At 43.2% G+C, this 19,844-nt stretch overlaps 1 protein-coding gene across 1 annotated transcript in view; it reads right to left on the bottom strand.

Annotated features, from left to right (window-relative positions):
- MAP3K5 (mitogen-activated protein kinase kinase kinase 5) overlaps nucleotides 1-16,675 on the bottom strand; it is a 110,670-nt gene extending 93,995 nt beyond the window's left edge. The window contains exon 1 of the mRNA XM_075267925.1: nucleotides 15,922-16,675. Coding sequence (XP_075124026.1) covers nucleotides 15,922-16,369 — 448 coding nt within the window. The 5' untranslated portion in view covers nucleotides 16,370-16,675. The remainder of the gene's footprint in view (nucleotides 1-15,921) is intronic.
- Nucleotides 16,676-19,844: the final 3,169 nt, after the last annotated feature.

The following is a 19,844-nucleotide window of genomic DNA, read 5'->3' as shown; positions in this document are numbered from 1 at the left end:
AAGGCTAGTCTTCCCCTACCTTTCGTCGTCTTCTCCGTGCCGCCGTTCGCCTACAATCCCAGTTTCTCTCGGTATGTAAATTAGCTCTCTCGCAGTACTGGGGGCAGGCCCCAGCACTCAGACAGCACTGGGGGCGTCCCCAATGCTGCGAGAGAGCTCTCTCCAGTGCCGCCTCCTCTTCTTCAGCAGCGTCATCTTCAGCCTCTTCTTCCGGCAGTGGCTTGTATCTTCTAAGGCCTCGGGCCTTGGGCAGAACAGACTGCACATGCCCACAGGTCACGAGAAAATGGCCACTTGCACAGTATTGTAAGCGGCCATTTTCTCGTGGCCTGTGGGCATGCGCAGTCTGCTCTGCCGGAGGCCTTAGAACAGACCTGGGCAAAGTCAGGCCCCCGGGCCATATCCGGCCCTCTGACTGATTCAGTCCGGCCCGCACAGCTTTGACTAGGGAGGCGTGTCTAGGGGGCGTGTCTTAGTGCCGACCGAAGATGGAGATGTGGAGCGTGTCATAAAGTACTGAGAGATGTAAGGTGAGTTGCAGGGTGGAGAGAGAGTGTGTGTCTGTGTATATGTGTGTGTGTCTATATGTGAGTGTGTGTCTATATATGTGTGTGTCTATATGTGTGTGTGTCTATATGTGTGCCTGTCTATATGTGTGTCTGTCTATGTCTGTCTGTCTGTGTGTGTGTCTCAGTAACCTAGGGGCAGAGATGGAAGGGGAATGTTATACTAGGGCAGAGATGGCAGATGGAGGGGGGACATGAAACTGGGGAGAGATGGAGGGAGGGGGGACATGAAATGGGGAAAATAAAGGGGGATATGAAACTGAGGGAGAAATGGAGGGGGGGGACATGAAACTGGGGGTAGATGAGGAGGGCACAGACTGGGGGGACATTAAACCGTGGAGGAAGCTGTAGGGGGACCTGTCTGCCTCTAGTTGCCCCCAGTTTAATGTCACCCTCCAGCTACCCCTACGGTTTAATGTCTGCTTCCCGATTTTAATGTCCCCCTCTAGTTGCCGCCAGTTTCATGTCACGCTCCAGCTGTCAATTTATTGCCCCCCCTCAAACTACCCCCACTGTTTAATGTCCCCCTCCAGCTGCTCCAGTTTCATGTCCCCTCTAGTTTCCACCAGTTTATACTGGGGCACCAGGAGAGGGGCTTAATACTGTGGGGCAGTTGGAAGGGAACATTATAATGTGGGGGCATATAGTGTACAGGTGACTGTAGGAGGATTATACTGTGTGGGGGCACATGGAAAGATGATTGGGAATGGGCGGAGTCAACATAGAAGTGGGTGGAGCTAAATTTGTCGTGGCATGGCCTTCTAGCATAGTTTCAATTTCTTATACGGCCCCATGGGAAAATTAATTGCCCACCCCTGCCTTAGAAGTTAAAAGCCACCGCCGAAAGAAGAGGCTGAAGATGACACTGCTGAAGAAGAGGAGGCGGCGCTGGAGAGAGCTCTGAGAGAGTGTTGCAAAAGAGCTAATTTACATACCGAGAGAAACCAGGATTGTAGGCGAACAGCAGCGCGGAGAAGACGACGAAAGGTAGGAGAAGAATAACCTTTCTTAAGGCTATTCCGACGTGGTACCTACAAAAAATAGTGTCTGACTGATAAGATCCCTTTAAGGCCTATTAGCCAAGTGAGTGCAAACACAGTGGTTCCTCTGGGGCCAGGGTCTCTGTGTGCTGTAAATCATGTAGTGTTGTAAGGGCTTATGTCTTTGGGGTAGCTGAACAGATCTGAATAAACGAAAGACTGAAAAGCTCAAGGTGACAGTGCATCAGATGAAATATCTCATTGGGTTTTTCAGTCGGCTTTTTGTCTCAGTTTTGCATCAATATTTCTTAGCCAAATCCAGGTATGGTTCCAGAACATAGAGCAAGTAAAAGTACAGTAGCCAGAATAATAATATGATATAGATAAATACACCCACCTGCATGGCGGTCGTCAGAAACAAACTACTATTAAAAACTTCTGTAAACTAACCAGTTTTTGATTACATATAATTTCATCAAAACATGACACAGTATTATCTGACATTGTACCACAATTGTGATCCACACAAATCTAGCCCCACACCTCGCTCTTTCACTACTGACGCAGGGCTAGAAGTATGGCCCACACCCACCAGCCATTAGGCAGCTAAAAGAGATCAGTTTTTGGTAAGCTGAAACCTGTCAGGAGTAACAAGATACAAAGCCCCAGAAGAAAAATGATGCTTGATCTACAAATTCTGAAACTTGTTCAACAGGTTTGTGACACTGTAGCGTCACCATGATATATAGGCCTATTTGGACTGTGCCCTAGGGCAGAGATTTGCAAACGTATTACCACAAGGGAAAACCTAAAAGAATTTTCCACTCCAGGAAAGCCCCTATAGATGGCCATACAGAAGATATTTACCAACAGATCAATGGCAGATTTGGCTTATTTAAAGCATAACTAAACTTTTGATTTTCTGGCATCATTTGACTTGTGTAATTAATAAATCTTGTAATATAATTTATTAACAAATTTGTTGTCTTTTCTGTGAAATTCAGCATTTTTTTACTCTTTGGCTCCGTTCCCACGGAGTAACGCGCCGCGCATTCAGACACGTATACACGTGTCAGAGTGTGAGCGCTCGAAACAGACCCTATTCACTTCAATGTGTGCCGGCTTACAGGCGCTACACATTGAAATCAATGGGAGGCTTTTTCACCCATTGATTTCAATGTGTAGCGCCCGTAAGCTGGCACACATTGAAGTGAATGGGATCTGTTTTGAGCGCTCACACTCTGACACGTTTTAAGGTGTCTGAATGCGCGGCACGTTACTCCGTGGGAACGGAGACTTTCCCTTGCTTCTCTATTGTGAGCTGCATTTCATTATGTATAGAGTAAAGTTCACACAGAGTTTTTTGGTCAGGAATTTGGTCAGGAAACTGACCCAAATTCATCCTCCTAAAAACACCTCACCACAGGACTTTATAGAGATATATATAGAGAGAGATAGCCCTGGCTTTCTCAGAAGCTGAAATAAGAGCAGTGTAATATAGTATGTGAACAAAAATTCATAACAGTCATGAAGCCATGTCATTTACTGGGATAAAAGTAGCCTATATTTTAATCGAGGTTACAATCTATCTATGGGCTGAATTTCATCCAAATCCTTTCAGCCATTTTTGCGTGATTGAGGAGCAAACATCCAAACACACAAACATCCAAACACACAAACATCCAAACACACAAACATTCACATTTATAACATTAGTAGGATAGGATAGGATAATCTGCTGCGTGGTTACATGGCAGAGCTTGGAATGGAAAGAGCGCTATTTGGCTTTTGGAGGGCAGATTTTGCTGGAATAGTTTTTGGGTGCCATGTCACATTTACAGAGCAACTAGAGCATCAAAACACTGGAAAACCCCAAAAGTGACCCCATTTTAGAAACTACATCCTCAGAGAACATATCAAGGGATATAATGAGCAGTTGACCCTACAGTTGTTTCACATATTTTATTAATATTGGGCCGTGAAAATGAAAAATTAATTTTTTTCCAATAAGCCTTCAATTTAGTCCCAAATTTCTATTTTCAAAAGAGGACAAAGGAGTAACAGCACCACAAAGTTTGTTACACAACTTCTGCCAAACACAGCAATACCCCATATGTGGTTGTAAACTGCGATATGGGTACATGGTGGGGCTCGAAATGGAAAGAGCGCTATTTTGATTTTGGAGGGCAGATTTTGCTGGACTAGCTTTCAGTTGCCATGTCACATTCACACAGCCCCTAAAGTACCAATAAAATGGAAACCTCCAAAAAGTGACTCCATTTTAGAAATTACACCTCTCAAAGAATTTATCAAGAGGCATTATCCTTTTGAGCTCAAAAGTGCATTTCAGGATTCTCCAAAAGTGTAACGGTGTCCAAAAACCAAACCATCTAAATCTGTGCTCCAAACCCCAAAATAGCGCTCCTTCCCTTCTGTGCTTAAACAACAGTTTATACCCACATACGACCTTAAGTACGTTATCCTTGGTTACACAGCAGGGTGCAGAAGGGAAGGAGCGTTGTGTCGATTTTGAATTTTATCTTTAGATGTTTGATGTCTGGATGCTATGTCATGTTTGCAGAGCCTCTAAAGTACCAGTAAACTGGAATCCCCAAAGGAGTGACCCCATTTTGCTAACAGCTCCCCTCAAAGAATTTATCAAGGTGGTTAGTAAGCAGTAGTATCCAAGGCGTAAATGCTCAGTGAATGGTGAAGAGTGAATATGTAAGCTGTGCGGAGTACATTGGGTACACCAAATTCCCTACTACGTCCCCAGTAGCTCCTATGATTATAGTGGTCACTTCTGGTGTTTTTTTCCTTGTAAGCTCCAAATCTGGTTTTTACACTGATATACGCTTGTACAGCTTATACATTCCTTCCTGCCACAGCCAGTTGTGTTCTAATGACTTGGAGATTTGGGGGGTTTTTTGTCTTCACATTGTACATGCTTTTTTTTTTTTTATTTCTCTGTAGCCATGTTAGGGTTTGTTTTTGCGGGATGAGATGTATTTTGTAATGATGTTTCTGGGTGCTTATAACTTATGGAATAAATTTTATTAATTCTTTCTTGGTGGATTACAAAAAAAAAAACAGCAATTCTGGTATTGTTTTTTACCTTTAAATTTTTTTTTTCACCCCAGGCTGCAGAACATACATATGGGTACCCCCCCACAATTCTCACCGCGGAGGGCGCCGAGGGGGAAATTTTGCATGGTGTAAGCTCTTGGATGCCGCAGTCATGTTTGCAGTATCCTAGGGGTTAGAACTCCTGATTGGAGTTCAGCTCCGATCGGGGGTTAAGGAGTAGGGTGTTAGTTAGTTAGTTACAGCTAACAGCCACTTGCGATGCTGCTCATGGCTTCCACTTTCACTGAGAAAAAATTAAGATGCCACAGTCTCCATTGACCACGACATCTTAAGGGTTAAACAGCGGGGATCAGTGTTATCACCATCCCCGCTGATGCAGCAGGCACCTGTCTGTCCAGTACAGTTGGGCTCCCATGGTAATCGCACGGGCTCTGCTTCTGAGCCCGCTTGATCACCGTCAGGTACATCTAAGTGAGGATACTTTAACTAACCACATTCCCTGACATAACGTACGTGAAAAAGCGTGAAAAGGTTAATAAAAGTGCTCCACTGAAATAAATCTGTATATTCACATGGCCCTTTTTTGACTGTTTTCGCTGCTGTAAGAAAAAAAAAAAAACTGACCCGCACTCTCTTTGTCTGTTATGACATAAAATAACATAGTTCAAGCAACAGAAATACAGCAAAAATCCCAACTGGAATAAAAACATTAGGTTCTCCACTACTGGAAGACCAGCTGTATAGAAACTTTCCTTGAAATCTTGTGTTTCATGAAAAACGCCCTTCCTCCAACAGCAAAGAATTCCTAGAATCCAAATATCTCATTCAGCTCCATTACCTTGTAAAGACACAGAACAACTTCTGCGTAAGGTACAGCAGCTGGAGCAGACAGTTCTCAGACACACAAAATGTAAACTTTGCCTGGAAAATGTGACTTGGTGATTAGATCCAAGCTTGCTTGTACTATTTATGTTTAAAAAAAAAAAAAGGAAAAGATAAATTGAACTAGCAATTGCACAGGATTGAGTAAGGGCTTTTTTAAAGTGTAATGTTGGTAACAATAATGGGATGGAGAAAAAAAATTGCCATTTCATGCCCCGACCAACATGAGGCTCTGAATGCTCTTCAGAACAAACATGCTGTAAGGGTCGGACTTTCCTAAGAACACACCGTCTGTTTTTCATCCGTGAGAACCTCCATGTGTGATTTCCAATCAATTATCATTCATTTAAAAACGTAACTAGGTCCATTATGTGCCCTAACCCACTGAAAAAAGTCATATGACTACACAAATTTTAAGGCTCCACAAAATGAGCCGCAGCCAAAAAGCGCTGTGGAAAGACTGACGGAAACAAATCGCGATTTTTCCACAACGCTTTCACAGGAAATCTGCAGAGCTTTCCTCTGCAGACTTTCTGTCCCTATTATATGTATATGGAAAATGCCAGCATTTCTTTAGGTAATTCCGTAATTGACATGCTGCTATTTACAAAAACGCAACGTTTTTTTAAATCATAGCATTTCAGCTGCAGATATTTTTTTTGCAATGTATGGATGGGATTTGCAAGAATCACAGAGTTTTCGCTGTGAGAATCCCATCATAAAAAAAATAAACGCAGCGGACACACTGCGATTTCCAAAACAATTGTGGTTTTGAAAATGTCAATTATACCGATGGAAATGCTGGCAGTTTCCCTAAAGGAAACCTCTGCGGACTTTCTGTGAAAAGCGATGTGGGAAAATCCGAGATGTGTTTCCAGCACGTTTTATTTTGCTTTTTTACTGCAGACCACTACGTGGGGCCTTAGCTTTAAAGAGTTTCGCTAGTCACAGTATATGAAAAATTGGCTACATGTGTGAATCCAGCATCTTCTGCCTGAAAAATGGACAAAAGTATGCAATATTTTTAAAACATTTTATCTTCCTTTCAAAACAACAAAAAGACAGAAGAACGTTTTCTGTTTTTAAATGGTGACTGATGCAAATGAAGGAGACTACGTCTGCATCCTTCATTCTATTAGGTTTTCAGTCCATTGCTTTGATATTATGATGTTTAACAACAACTGAAATAAGACAATGTGAACACCATCTTGTGTCTTCTGCACTCGACCGTAGTGGTTTTTACTGTCCGCAAATACTGATCCGCCATAAAAATATGTCTTCAAAAAGACATATATGAACAGCAATGCAAATGAGGGAAAATATAGAACACCCTACTAATATTATAAATGTGAATTATAAATGTGAAAGTTTGTGTGTTTGGATGTTTGTTCCTCAATCACGCAAAAACGGCTGAATGGATTTGAATGAAATTTGGCACATAGATAGTTTGTAACCTCGATTATCACATAGGCTATCACATTCTGATAGTTGTCAAAACCCTACCGAGCTGATACTGATGGTCTTTCCTAAGGTTAGGTTATCAATCCATGCATGTTTGTGCTTTATTTGGTGTGCATGAAACAAGAGCTAAAGAGACTTGTGCCATTTTTTTTTTATTACAAATGTGCGTCAACCTTATTACTTGAATGACCATTTGTAATAACACAAGTCTAGGAGAAGCTTTTCTCCAACAACAATTAAAAATTCATGAATATATTTCCTGTATTAACTTGCCGTAGGCCTCCATACTTAGAGCCAACAACATATGTAACTGCCAACTGTCACCAACTTCCAAGGGCAACATCATGTTTTATTGATCTGGCCCTGGGAAATTTCTGTTTTTATATGTGACTGCAATGTGCAAAAGACAACACTTTAAAGTAAGCAAGAAATGCATGTAAAAGTAGACAATGAAACCTCTCCAGAAAACCACTCATTTGGAAGAATCCCCCTTAGGCTAAGGCCCCACGTTGCAGAAATGCAGCTTTTTTTGTTGCAGATTTTGTTGTGGTTTTTTGAGCCAAAGCCAAGAATGGGAAATATATAGTAAGTTTTAAAATACTTCTACCTTCTGCTCAAGCCACTCCTGGCTTTGGCTCAAAAAAACCACAAGAAAATCTGCAACAAAAAAAGCTGTGTTTCCGCAACGTGGGGCCTTAACCTTAAAGACAATTTTTTTTCAGTAATCAATTTTCCTCCCATTATACTCTATGGAAATGTTCTCTCTGTAAGCAGAATACCTTTAGCCAACCATAGGCCACCTTTTTGAGCAAATTTTTCATTGGGTCCCCCTTTGAAAAAAACACATATTGGATTTAAATAAACTGTACCATCAATATGGACACAGCTCTGTGCTGTGCCACATCACTACACTGCAACAAACAAGATCTGAAGACTGGCAATGAACATCAGGGAGAAAAGTCATCATTGTAACACAGGAGCAGAGAGCCCACTTCATAGTCAATGCAATCTACCAAGCATGCATAACAGTCTCCATTTTTCTTGAACAATATTGGGAACTAGACTATATAAGCCCTGTATTTTTGTATACCCCACACCAAAATAGACATTCTTGGGTTGTTCCAAAAGTCCAGCATTTGACCTGTGATATGTCAGCAAATATTGTTAAGATTAACAGTAAAGGAAGACAATGGAAAGAGGAGCCATTATAGGAATCAGGAATGAGAGAGCGAGCCAAGCTGGGGTCCAGGATGAGAACCATGGCGAGGACTGAGATTTAAAGATATATCCTGCTGGGGACTATAAAGGGGAATCATGCTGTTGACTAGGAACTAGAGAAAAGCCATGTTGGGTATCAAAATTTAGAAAGATTACATGCTGGATGATCAAGAATGATGGGAGACTATCTTGAATTAGGAAATGAGCAGGTCACCAGGGAAGTAAGAGGAATTTGTGGCCCCAATGGTTATGTGTGTGGGTTGCAACAACTTGTGTACCATGGCTATTTTTCACATTCTCAGGCTAAAAATGATCATGTGTAAGGTGGAAATGTGATAACTGGCTCTGTGTAATATGGTGAAGTATAAAATACCTGATTTCTGGCTCCTTCATGATTATTTGGGGGTTTTGGAGAGCTGTACATGTCTGCTGACTCCATTAGAAACTTATATTTTTTTCTTTGAGAGGACCACCCCTATAAAACACCATTTTCCTGTGCCAATTTGGCTGGTCAGCTCAAAGAGGTATCACTCTATATACACTTGCTGACAAAAAAAGAAACCCAAAACAATAATTGTCCCAGAAATGTCAGATAGAAATGTCAGATTGCTGCAACACTCAGTATGCAGTTATGTCTCAGGCAAATATGTTATTACATGTGTGAAGGGTAGTGTATCTGTGAAAAATGGTTGACTGCTAATCAAGCCTCTACCATGTACAGACATTTTACCTAACTGACATATGTTGCCTCTCAGTGCAAAGTTTTCTGGCTTTTTTTCAGCAAGATAATGCACACTTACAGGGAGCCTTCACACAGAGTTTACGCTCGCTCATTCTGAACGTAAAACTCGTTCAGAGTGAGCGGTGTAAAAAACAGATCCCATTGACTTGAATAGGTGCTGGCATACGCGTGCTCCCCATTGAAATCAATGGGAGGCTTTTTTACCTATTGCTTTCAATGTGATACACACGTATGTCGGCACCCATTCAAGTCAATGGGATCTGTTTTTTACGTCGCTCACTCTGAACGAGTTTTACATTCAGAATGAGCGAGTATAAACTCCATGTGCAGGCTCCCACAGACTGCAAAGATTTTCCAGGAAATGTCTCCACCAGATCACAACACTCCTTGGCCTGCCCAGATAAAAGATTTATTGCCGTGCGTTTTTCGCGCATTTTGTGCACGTGTAAAAAAATGTCACTGAAGTCAATGGGAGTCTGATTTTTACACGTGTATTCTTTACACGTGTATTACGCAAAAATGAGCGCGTGTTTAGTCCGTGTGCACGGGCCCTAAGAATGTGCAGGAACTATAGACCCATCTTTGGGTAAATGTGCCACAGGACACCCTACATTTCATTTGATTCCAACCACTCCTTCCTGACACATTATTTGTTTTTTCAATTAGTGATATATATGTGTGTGTGTGTTAATATTTATTCTCAGTTAGGATATGGTTTGTAGGTCATGGTCACTGGGACTGGCAACAGACATTCCTGCATTTCTTTGCATTAAGCAGGTTTGTAGACAAGGAAGGAGTGTACACATTCTTCATTACCTACATGCTCCATGTAAACTAACACAGGAGTCTGTAGTATCAATCACAAGGTGTACTCTCATGGACTATATCACTATATAGAATATACCGTTTGGATGTGGATAGTTTACGCATTTAACTTTTCACCACTCTGGATACATTTGATTTAGTAAATAATTGTATTACTCAAACAATTCTGAAGCATCTTTTCTAATAACTCTTTGTTGCAGTGTTGTTGTGTTATTGTTCCTACAAATTCATGAATAAACTGACAACTCAGTGTTAGCAGTTGGGGGTGTGACATTGTTTAGTCAGTGTCAGACTGTATAGGGACACAATTTAGACAGGAGAATAGTAAAGTCCAGTTGTCAATACAGAAACACTCCCAAGGCATTCCCCTTTCCACTCTGCACCGTACTATTACGTCAAACTGAGCATATAGTTAACACTCAGATCTGTAATAGTACGGTGCTGTAATACTGTGGGCGCAGAAGCTGTACCTGTGCCATTACATCCTGCTCTTAGGATTGGTTCACACTAGAGCTTGTATTCCGTCCGCAAGGAGACTCCCCCTGGATGGAATGCAATCGCAATTGCAAGCGTTGTGTTTGCAAAGCACATGGAGCCCATACACTATAATGGTCTCCGTGTGCTTGCCGCGCACTGCCCGCACAAATGAATTGTGCAGGCAGTGCGCGGCAAGCACACGGAGCCCATTATAGTCTATGGGCTCCGTGTGCTTAACTGCACAGCGCTTGCATTAGCGTTGGTATTCCGTTCGGGGGGTCTCCATGTGGACTCCTTGCGGACGGAATACAAGCGCTAGTGTGAACCAACCCTTAGTTGTGTTATATCCACCCTCCCCACCGGGCCACAGCATCTTGACTATATGCATAGTTCCGTCCTGCTCCCGCCTTGAGTGCCGCCTCTTTGTCACTTCTATGCTGTGGGACTGACTACTTACGTGACCAAATGTCAGGTGCCACCCCTGCTCGCTTCCACAGACGATGCCACTCTACTACAGCACCTCCTACTTAGTACAATGGAAAGGCAATAAAGAGGGCATGGGGCAACTGCCACACACATAGAGAGTGAGAGGCCCACTGACCCTGCACCATCAATTGTGAATGTATAATTTTACAAGATTTGTCATGCCTGAAAAATAAGAAAAAATAAGCTCTAGCCATTTTTCAAGAGAAAAAAAATATATAAGCCCCTGTCTTATTTTCAGAGAAATACCGTAGCAATAAAAGTGACCAAAAAGTCATACATACCAGACATTGGTACCAATAAAAAGTGCAACTTGTCCCACAAATAAAGAGCCCTGACCTATCTCTGTCAACAGTACAGTAAAAAGAAAAAAAAAAGGTATAGGTGTTAAAATACGGTGACCCCAGGAAAATCGTTTTATTTGTAAAAGCGGTAAAACATTAAAAAAAACAATATAAACATAGTAATGACCCGCTGAATAAAGCTGCCATGTCATTTATAGTGCAGACTGAACGCCTTAAAAAAATTTTTAAAAAAATTATAGAATTGTGTGTTATTTCACATGGACCCCCCCAAAATATAAATAAAAGCTAAACAATACATTATACGTACCCCAAAATGGAAGCAAATGAAAGTACAACTTGTCACACAAAGAATAAGCCCTCACATAGCTATGTAGACAGAAAAATAAAAAAGTTATGAATTTTGGAAGACGGGTGGGGAAAATATGAAAAAAAATCACCGAGCCTTAACATACAAACTTCCCTGTATCCTTAATGGGATAAAACACTTACATTTTGCTTTATACTCCTTTTTGATCTGGTCTGCAGTAAATGCTGTACTGTCATTACAGCCCGATCACACATGCAGTTTATTTTAATGTGAAAGAATACTGCACCAAAAAATTTCATTCGGCCCAAAGACGTTTGAACCGAAACGGCTAATATTATACTCTGGGGTCTCTTCGGACCCCAGAACATAATAAGTGGAGGCCCGGGGAGGTGATCAAACACTGGTGGTTTCTGAGTAACTATAACTGAAGCTTTTGGGCTAGTTCACACGTGAGTATAAGGGGAGGTTTTTGACAGCGGATTTCGCGTCCAAAACCTCCCCTTATAATGGTGGTCTATGGAGACCGCCGGGCTTCTGTTCTCCGCTAGCGGCGAGCTGCTGCTAGCGGAGAAAAGAAAGGACATGTCCTTTCTTCAGGCGGAAGCCGCGCAGGTTCAGCCGCGCGGCTTCCGCCCCCGGCAGCTCCCTCCTATGTCGGCTCATTCATTTGAGCCGACAGCAGAGGGTTAAGGCGCGACAGCGATGGTCGCGGCGGGCGGGTTTTGACAAGAGAGAGACGCGGCTCGCCGCGTCTCTCTCTGTGTCAAAACCCGCGCGGGCAGTTCACGTGTGAACTAGCCCTTTCTGTGAAAAATGCTGTGGGAAAAAACGCCATTCATTTCTGCTGTGGTTTTTCTCTCAGCGCTTTTGGCTACGCTCTGTATGTGGGGCCCTAGCCTAAAGAATGCCAGAGAAGCGTTCAATGCCACATACTTTTCATTTTTTACTTTGTGCTAGTGGAATAATCAATATGTATGAAGCTACATTAGCTCACTGATGCAATATAACCTCATTCTATTAGACAATGGCCAAAATTTACCTATAGACTGTAAATGTATACATGCAGTCTGAAAACGTGTCAGATTTATCACAGGGGCTGATGCTTTATGATAACTCTGGCTTAGGGTTAGTTCATACCGTGGAAACCTTTTCCGCCGTGTGACTTTTTCACGCGACTAGCCACGACGAGATGCCGATGCAGTTCGGCATTCCGTCACAGCATCCTGCTCTTCACTAGGCCCGGATGAATGGGCCTAAACAGGAGGGTGTCTCAAGCCGTGGACACCGCGGCTGACTCAGCCACGGTTTCCGCGTGAAGATAGGGCATTCTGCCCTAAAACACTAGCGGGAAAAAACTACAAGTGACTCCCATTGAAATGAATGGGAGGCATTTTTGCAGGAGGATTTTCGCTACAAAATCTGCTTGCAAAAAACTCTGTGTGAACACAAAATACACGTGTAAAAATAAGACTCCCATTGACTTCAATGATATTTTTTGTATCGTGTAAAAATATGCCTGTAAAATGTCATTGAAGTCAATGGGAGTCTTATTTTTACACGTGTATTTTGCAAAAATACACGCGCGTTTACTCCGTGTGAAGGCTCCCTAAGGGTGCATTCACATGATGTAATGCCTCGCTGATACTTTCATAATAACTCGTGTAAGGATCTGCGCTGCAAAACAGAAACCCATTGACTTCAATGGGTTCCGTTTAACGCTCGTAACACATTGAAATCAATGAGTTAAAAAGCCTCCCATTGATTTCAATGTATTATAAGCGCTAAATGGAACCCATTGCAGTCAATGGGTTTCTGTTTTGCAGCACTGATGCTCACACGAGTTATCATGCAAGAATCAGTGCCGTGTTACATCGTGTGAATGCACCCTAAGCGTGCATTCACATAGAGGAAAATGGTGTGGAATTTCAGGGCTGAAAAAAAGCCTCCAATTGACTTCGATGGGTTCCTTTTTCTGCTAACAGTGTTTTTGCTGAAATTCCACATCAAATTCCTCACCATTTTCCTCCGTGTGAATGGACCCTAAGGCTAAGACCCCATGGGTCATATCCGCAGCACTAAAGCGCTACAGGAAGAACCGTTGCGTGAGCGCATTGCGGTTCTTTCCGCAGCGCTTTTAAGAGAAAGTTCACAGAGTTTTCCTCTGCCGACTTTCTCTTAACATTATATCTATGGGAAAGCCGCCGGCAATTCCGTAGAAATAATTGACATGCTGCGATTTGCAAAGCTAGTGGGAAAAAAGCTAGCAGCACCCATTAAAGTCAATGGGAGTCTTTTTTATCAGCGCTGATTCTGCCACGAGTTATTGTGGCAGAATCAGCGCCATTTTACTCCGTATGAATGCCCCCTAAGACTGCCACTGTATACCACATTTTCCTTGGCTTACTTTGAGCCAGAATTTTTCAACAGAATTTTGATGCATTATGATGCATTACAGTAAGTCCCCATTGTCTGAGAAGCCACACCACATGTCTAGCAAGTCTAAAAATGTGAGCCCAATTTAAATGCACAAAAGAAGTGTCATGTTTACACCAGTTTCTAGTCATCACCACAATAGTACAACTGAGCCACTTTATGCAAGTTGAGGCTTTAGGATTGGATTCTGCACTTACGGTAAATGTACTGTAAATGGTCTGACAATGTGGCAGCAATGCAAGTTGATAGGGCATTTCAAATCCCGTTCACATGCTGCAGATTGTAAAAAACACAACATGTTCATTATTACTTCCGTTGGAAAAGGCTTAACATGTTCAGAAATCCTACCTATGTGTGAACATAGCCTTGAAGGGAGTCTTTCATTGGAAATTTTGTTTTTTAAGTAAACACACATTGAAATAGCCTATTCTAATCCTACCTCTCTTTCTCTCCTCCTCGCAGCCATTTTTTAAATATATTGTTTTTTTGCAAATATGTAAATGAAGATCATGGAGCGCTACAGCGTCATACTGTTGATGCCGCCTCCTGGGCCATTCCTTCATCCAGATTAACTCATCTTCTTCATTGTCTAGCAGCCATCTCGGTCTTCAACGGGATCCAAATTTTTGGGTTGAGCGTACAGCGCATGCTCCGCTGGCCATCCTTCTTATTCCTACAGGAGTGCCCAGCACTTGCACGGGATTTGGATCCCACTGATGACCGAGGCGTTTGCTAGGAAGTGAAGAGAATAAACTAATCTGCATAAAGGAATGGCCCAGGAGGCGGCATCAACAGCATGACGCTGTGTTGCTCCCTGAGCTTCAGTTGTATATTTGCCAAAAACTATATATTTCAAAAATGGCTGCAAGGAGGAGAGAAAGAGAGGTAGGACTAGAATAGCCTTTCTAAAGACTATTCCAAGGTGTGTTTACTTAAAAAACTAAATCTCCAATGATAGACTCCCTTTAAAAAAAAATATCTATCTATCTATCTATCTAATGGACAACCACTTTAATCCACTTTTGAGCCAGGGTTTTTATACTGACTGCCAGATCTGGAGTCGGGAAGGAATTTTTTCCCCTGAAATAGGGCAATTGGCATGAGCCTCATGGGGTTTTTTGCCTTCCCCTGGATTAACACTGTAGGGATTGTAGGGTTATAGGTTGGACTTGATGGACTGATGTCTTTATCCAACCTCATCTACTATGTAACTATGTAATTAGGCCAGGGGAGGTGAAAATGTATTTATTTATTTTTTTTTTAATATACTCAATTGTCCAAGATTGTTAAACAAGACAGGGTACGGGAAAGGGAAAAATATTATAGTATGTGTTTTAGTAATATAGTAATATTATAGTTAGTGTTTCCCTTCCGTGAATATGGAGTGACGTTGTGATTTATACGTGTATGTGTATCACTTTTTAATATGGACATTAATAAACTTTGAAGAGTTTTTATACAAAGCCGCTGGATGCCGGATTGTTTTTATCATCAAGGTTCTGTCCAAGATTGTCTTGTGTCTCCCAGCACGATCCGGTCCTGCTGCTTCAGTGTTCTCTTCCGATACACCATTCAGCGGCCTAAAGAAAGGGATCCAGGATGTCACAGCCAGCGAGAACTTCCACCAACTGCAAGAAAACATCAGAGCAGCAAGACAGGACTGCATGGGGCGGCACCGAAGCACAAGGACAGGGGAGTATGGTTTATTTTGAAAAAAAAAAAAAAAAAGCTAAGAAATTATCCTGGACAACCTTATTAATGTCACAGGCAAGTGGCACTGTTGTGCAACCGGCCCAATGACTTCCATAGGGAGATAAGCAGCTTGCAGTTCTGTCTGCGAACACGTCATGAGTTGGATCTCAATACATTCCTGGAATATTATACAAAGTATGGCCTAGTGGTCTATGAAATACCCAGAGTAACCTGCTGCACTTTTCTATAGGGTTCAGACCTAAGCCTGATGCACAGTGCGGGAATGATGGTAAACAAGGTGTGAACTGAGTCATAGAGAGAACAGAGCCAATACGGAAAGTCTCCAGATGTTTTCGATGTGGTCACACTGCCAAGCACCTGGAAACAGTCTACAAGGTGCCAGTTATTAATAAGAAGGATTGCCTACAATCTATGCCTGCTGGAAATACCATTGTGTCCTCACCTGCATTGTAGAAGCGATCCAGCACCGTAGTCTCCCCGAAGTCCAGCTTGCCGAAGAGCAGCGTCTCTAGAGTTGCCCCCTGACTCTCGCACGCCTCCTGTAGGCTGTGTAGGGCAGCACTCTCACAAGCTTGCAGTCCCGAAGTTCCCTCATTGATCACATAGACCACAGTTATACTGCGGCTGGTGTTAGCAGAGGTCCCGGCTGAGGCGAAGCCTTTAGTACAACGGCCCGCAGCACCTCCCCCGCCAGCGGCATGTATGTAGTCTTCATGCCAGAAGCTGCCAGCTGCAGGGAGCCTGCCGCCAGTACTGGAGGGTGCCGCCGCCGCTGCTGCTGCTGTCCCTTGCTGCCTGGGGCCACACTTCTCCTCGTACATGCAGCAGCCAGGCTGTGGCAACGGCGACACGGGCACCGAGAATGTAATACCTTCACTGCTGTCACTCATGTCTCCTGAGCGCACAAAGTATCAAGAGGAAGGGGAAATGGAAGTTCCCCTACTTGTCACCAGGAAGCCTCCTCTCCTCCGTTGCTCGGTACAACTCCGTGTGAGTGCGGGACTATCCTCAAGAGAAGGCACCGTCCAACCGGGGCAGGTCTAGTCACAAGCCCAGAGCCCCGTGTCCCCTCCAGACAGCAGCGCCCTGAAACCTGTGTCCCCTCCAGACAGTAGAGCCCTGAAACCTGTGTCCCCTCTAGGCAGCAGAGCTCACAGCTCCGTGTCCCCTCCGGTCAGCAGCGCCCACAGCCCCGTGTCCCCTCCAGTCAGCAGCCCCGTGTCACCTCCAGTATCTCCTCATACTGCGCTTCTCCTCAGAGGCTCCTGTGCCTGCCCCGGTAACTACACCCTGCAGCACAGCAGGGAGCCACCGCCAGCAGCCTGTTGCTAGATTGGGGCTTGCTATGTTCTGCCTGTCGCCCTGATGCCTGCCCGGTACATGACTGCCCACTGGGCGGGATACTATACCACGTTACCTCACTGGAGACAGAAGTAGTTACACAAGACTGAGGAAGGAACTTGTCAATAGCCCGGCCCTTTACTCCTCCTTATTCACACAACCTACTCCATAACATTGGCAGCACATTGGCACATTCTAAATAAAAAAACAAAATATGTTAACTCGATAGGTGGTGTGTACCCCTGAACTTCTACTCACAGGAGACTGGCACTGGCATATGGGAATGCATAAGCTATTGGCACCATGGCACTGAAATTAGCATGCTATCACATCAGTATAGGACCTGTTTGCACTCCTTATGCCTTGGCCTAGTCATTTTAGAAGACTTTTAGAGGTTTACAAAGCAATGTGAATGAGATTGTATTACTGTACACATAGTACAGAAAAAGAAGCCGCAGAAAAGCTGCATTGTCAAAAACGTTTGTGGCATTTAAATCAGTGTGAATAAGACCTTTGTGGAAAAATGCAGCACAAAAAGTTTGCCTTCATTGCATTTCCAAAGGTGAGGAAAAGCATATCTGCAGGTAAAATTAATATGCCGCTTAGTTTTTCCCACAATGTGAGATACTAAAATACGATGGAGTAACACCTCAGCTGTTGGAGCGCAAAGCAGACGGCATCATGCTCTGCAGGAGCCAGCAGAATATGAACCCCCTACTGGTAAATGGCACAGCATACATAGGAAGACCTTGTAATACGCTAGAACTAGTGATTGCCAAGCTTTGACGCCCTATTGGGTGAGGCTTGAAAAAGGTTCAGACAAGAACCGAAACGTCGCTGCTTGGAATAAACCCACACTTTTTCAAAATGTTGGAGTGCTGCCATTTTTCCACTTCTTATCTATCTATCTATCGCACTCATATCTATCGATCTAATCTATCTATCTATCCTATCTCTCATTACATCTATCTATCGTGCTAATATCTATCTATCTATCTCATATCTATCTATCTAGCTCGTATGTATCTATCTCCTATATATCTAGCTCATATCTATCTATCTATCTATCTATCTATCGATCTGTGTTTGCTTCCGTACATGTCTACCATTGTACATACTATTTTATAATGTGATGTTTAGGCCTGATTCCCATCTGCATTTAGGTTTCCGTTCGTGGAGTCTGCTTGGGGACCCCCCAAACGGAAACCTATACGCATTAAAAGGCAGTAACCTTCAAGAAACCTGCGGGCCCCATAGACTATAATGGGGTCCATGTGGTTTCCACAAAAAAATGTGGAGAGAAAAGTGCTGCTTGTAGGATTTTTCTCTCCGCATATTTCATGCAGATCAGGGAACAGAATTGCCCAATTGCAGATGTGAATCGGGCCTCTGTATATTGAGATGTTAAAGGGGTTGCCTAGGAATTACAGTTCCCTGCAAGGAGGTCAGGGAAGTGGAAAAATATGAAAAAGAAAACCCATACTCACCTGTCCCCAATGTCTCCAGTGGCGGGGCTTTTTCTGGCAGTAGAAGACTTGCCGGACATGACTGGTGAGGCCGATCAGCAGCCAAAGGAAAGGACACGTCACAGGTGACTTATGTGAGTGACATCACAGGTGACGTATATGTGACATCGCGGTTCTTTTCTTTAGACTGCTGTGGCCCCTGATTGGCCTCACTAGTTACGTGTGGTGAGGACTGCCGCTGGATCAAGCCCTGGGGCGCTGCTGGACCAGACAGGGGTGGAAGGACCAGGGACAGGTGAGTGTGGGTTTTATTTTTCACCTTCCCTGGCCTCCTTGCTGAAACCTGTAGTTCCTGAACAACCTCCTTAAGGCCGGGCACCACAGGAAAAATCTTGCATTTTACAGTCAGGGAAAAGTGGATGGAATTCTAGCAAATCCCATGCCCACATTGCGGTAAAAAGTGCGGTGCGGACATGTAGTGATTTCCAAAACTGGCGCGGTTTTGGAAATCGCAGCATGTCATTTATGCCTACAGAAATGCTGGCAGATTCCTCATAGGTATAATTGTAACAGAAAGTCCGCAGAGGAAACCTCTGCAAACTTTCTGTCTAAAGCGCTGCAGGAAGAACCGTGATGCATTGCTGCCGCAGTTTTTCCTGCAGTGCTTTTTTGCTGTGGGACAACCCGTGGGGTCTTAGCCTAAGGATTAGGCCAAGCACAGCAAAATGCTTCAAGAACAACACTGGAGAAAAAAAGCTGCTAAAACACAGGTTTTTTCCCACAGTATTTTTCATTGAGCTTTTGCTGCATTTTTCTCTGCCTTTACTTCCCCTATATGCGGTAATGCTCGCAACTCCGCAGCTAATACTAACCTGCTGTGGATGAGATTAAAGATTACATTTTGTTCACTTTGCTGACACTTTCTGCAGCCGCCATAAACGCTGTGTCTCACATTACAGAAAATCACATTTTTTTTTTGTTGTTGCAGATTTTGCTGCATTTTTTTGTGCAATGTGTGTATGGGATTAGGATTAGCCAGAATCCCCTCCACTTTGCAGGTACAGTAAAATGCCGCGTTTTTTGCTGCAGTGTTTTTGCTGTGGCCAAAACACAGTATTTTCACAATGTGAGGCCCTGGCCTTAAAGGGGTATTCCCATGTACATAATCATATCTATATTTGTAGATAATTAAAAGTGAAACATTTTTGCAATTATAAGTAATTAAAAATTCTGCAGAGTTTTAAAGATTTTCTCTAACTTTCTCAGTGGTGACAGTCTTTTATCTTGATCGGTTGCCAATGGATACGACCACCAATGCAGAAACTTTTTATGGTCTGAGACTTGTCAGGAACCCAGCTATGATTTTCTTATTGTAACCAGTTATCATGCAGGGACACTACATGTATCAGAAGATATTCTGGCCACAATAAAGAAATCATGGCTGATATTCTGACCTTAGAAAGTTTCTGCATTGGTGGTCGTATCCATGGCAACCAATCAGGATAACAGACTGTCACCACTAAGAAAGTTACGCTGGGTTCACACCTGCGTTCAATGT

Source organism: Leptodactylus fuscus, chromosome 3 (genome assembly GCF_031893055.1).
Source record: "Leptodactylus fuscus isolate aLepFus1 chromosome 3, aLepFus1.hap2, whole genome shotgun sequence".
Classification (NCBI taxonomy): domain Eukaryota; kingdom Metazoa; phylum Chordata; class Amphibia; order Anura; family Leptodactylidae; genus Leptodactylus; species Leptodactylus fuscus.
This window is presented reverse-complemented; position numbering and strand designations above follow the sequence as displayed.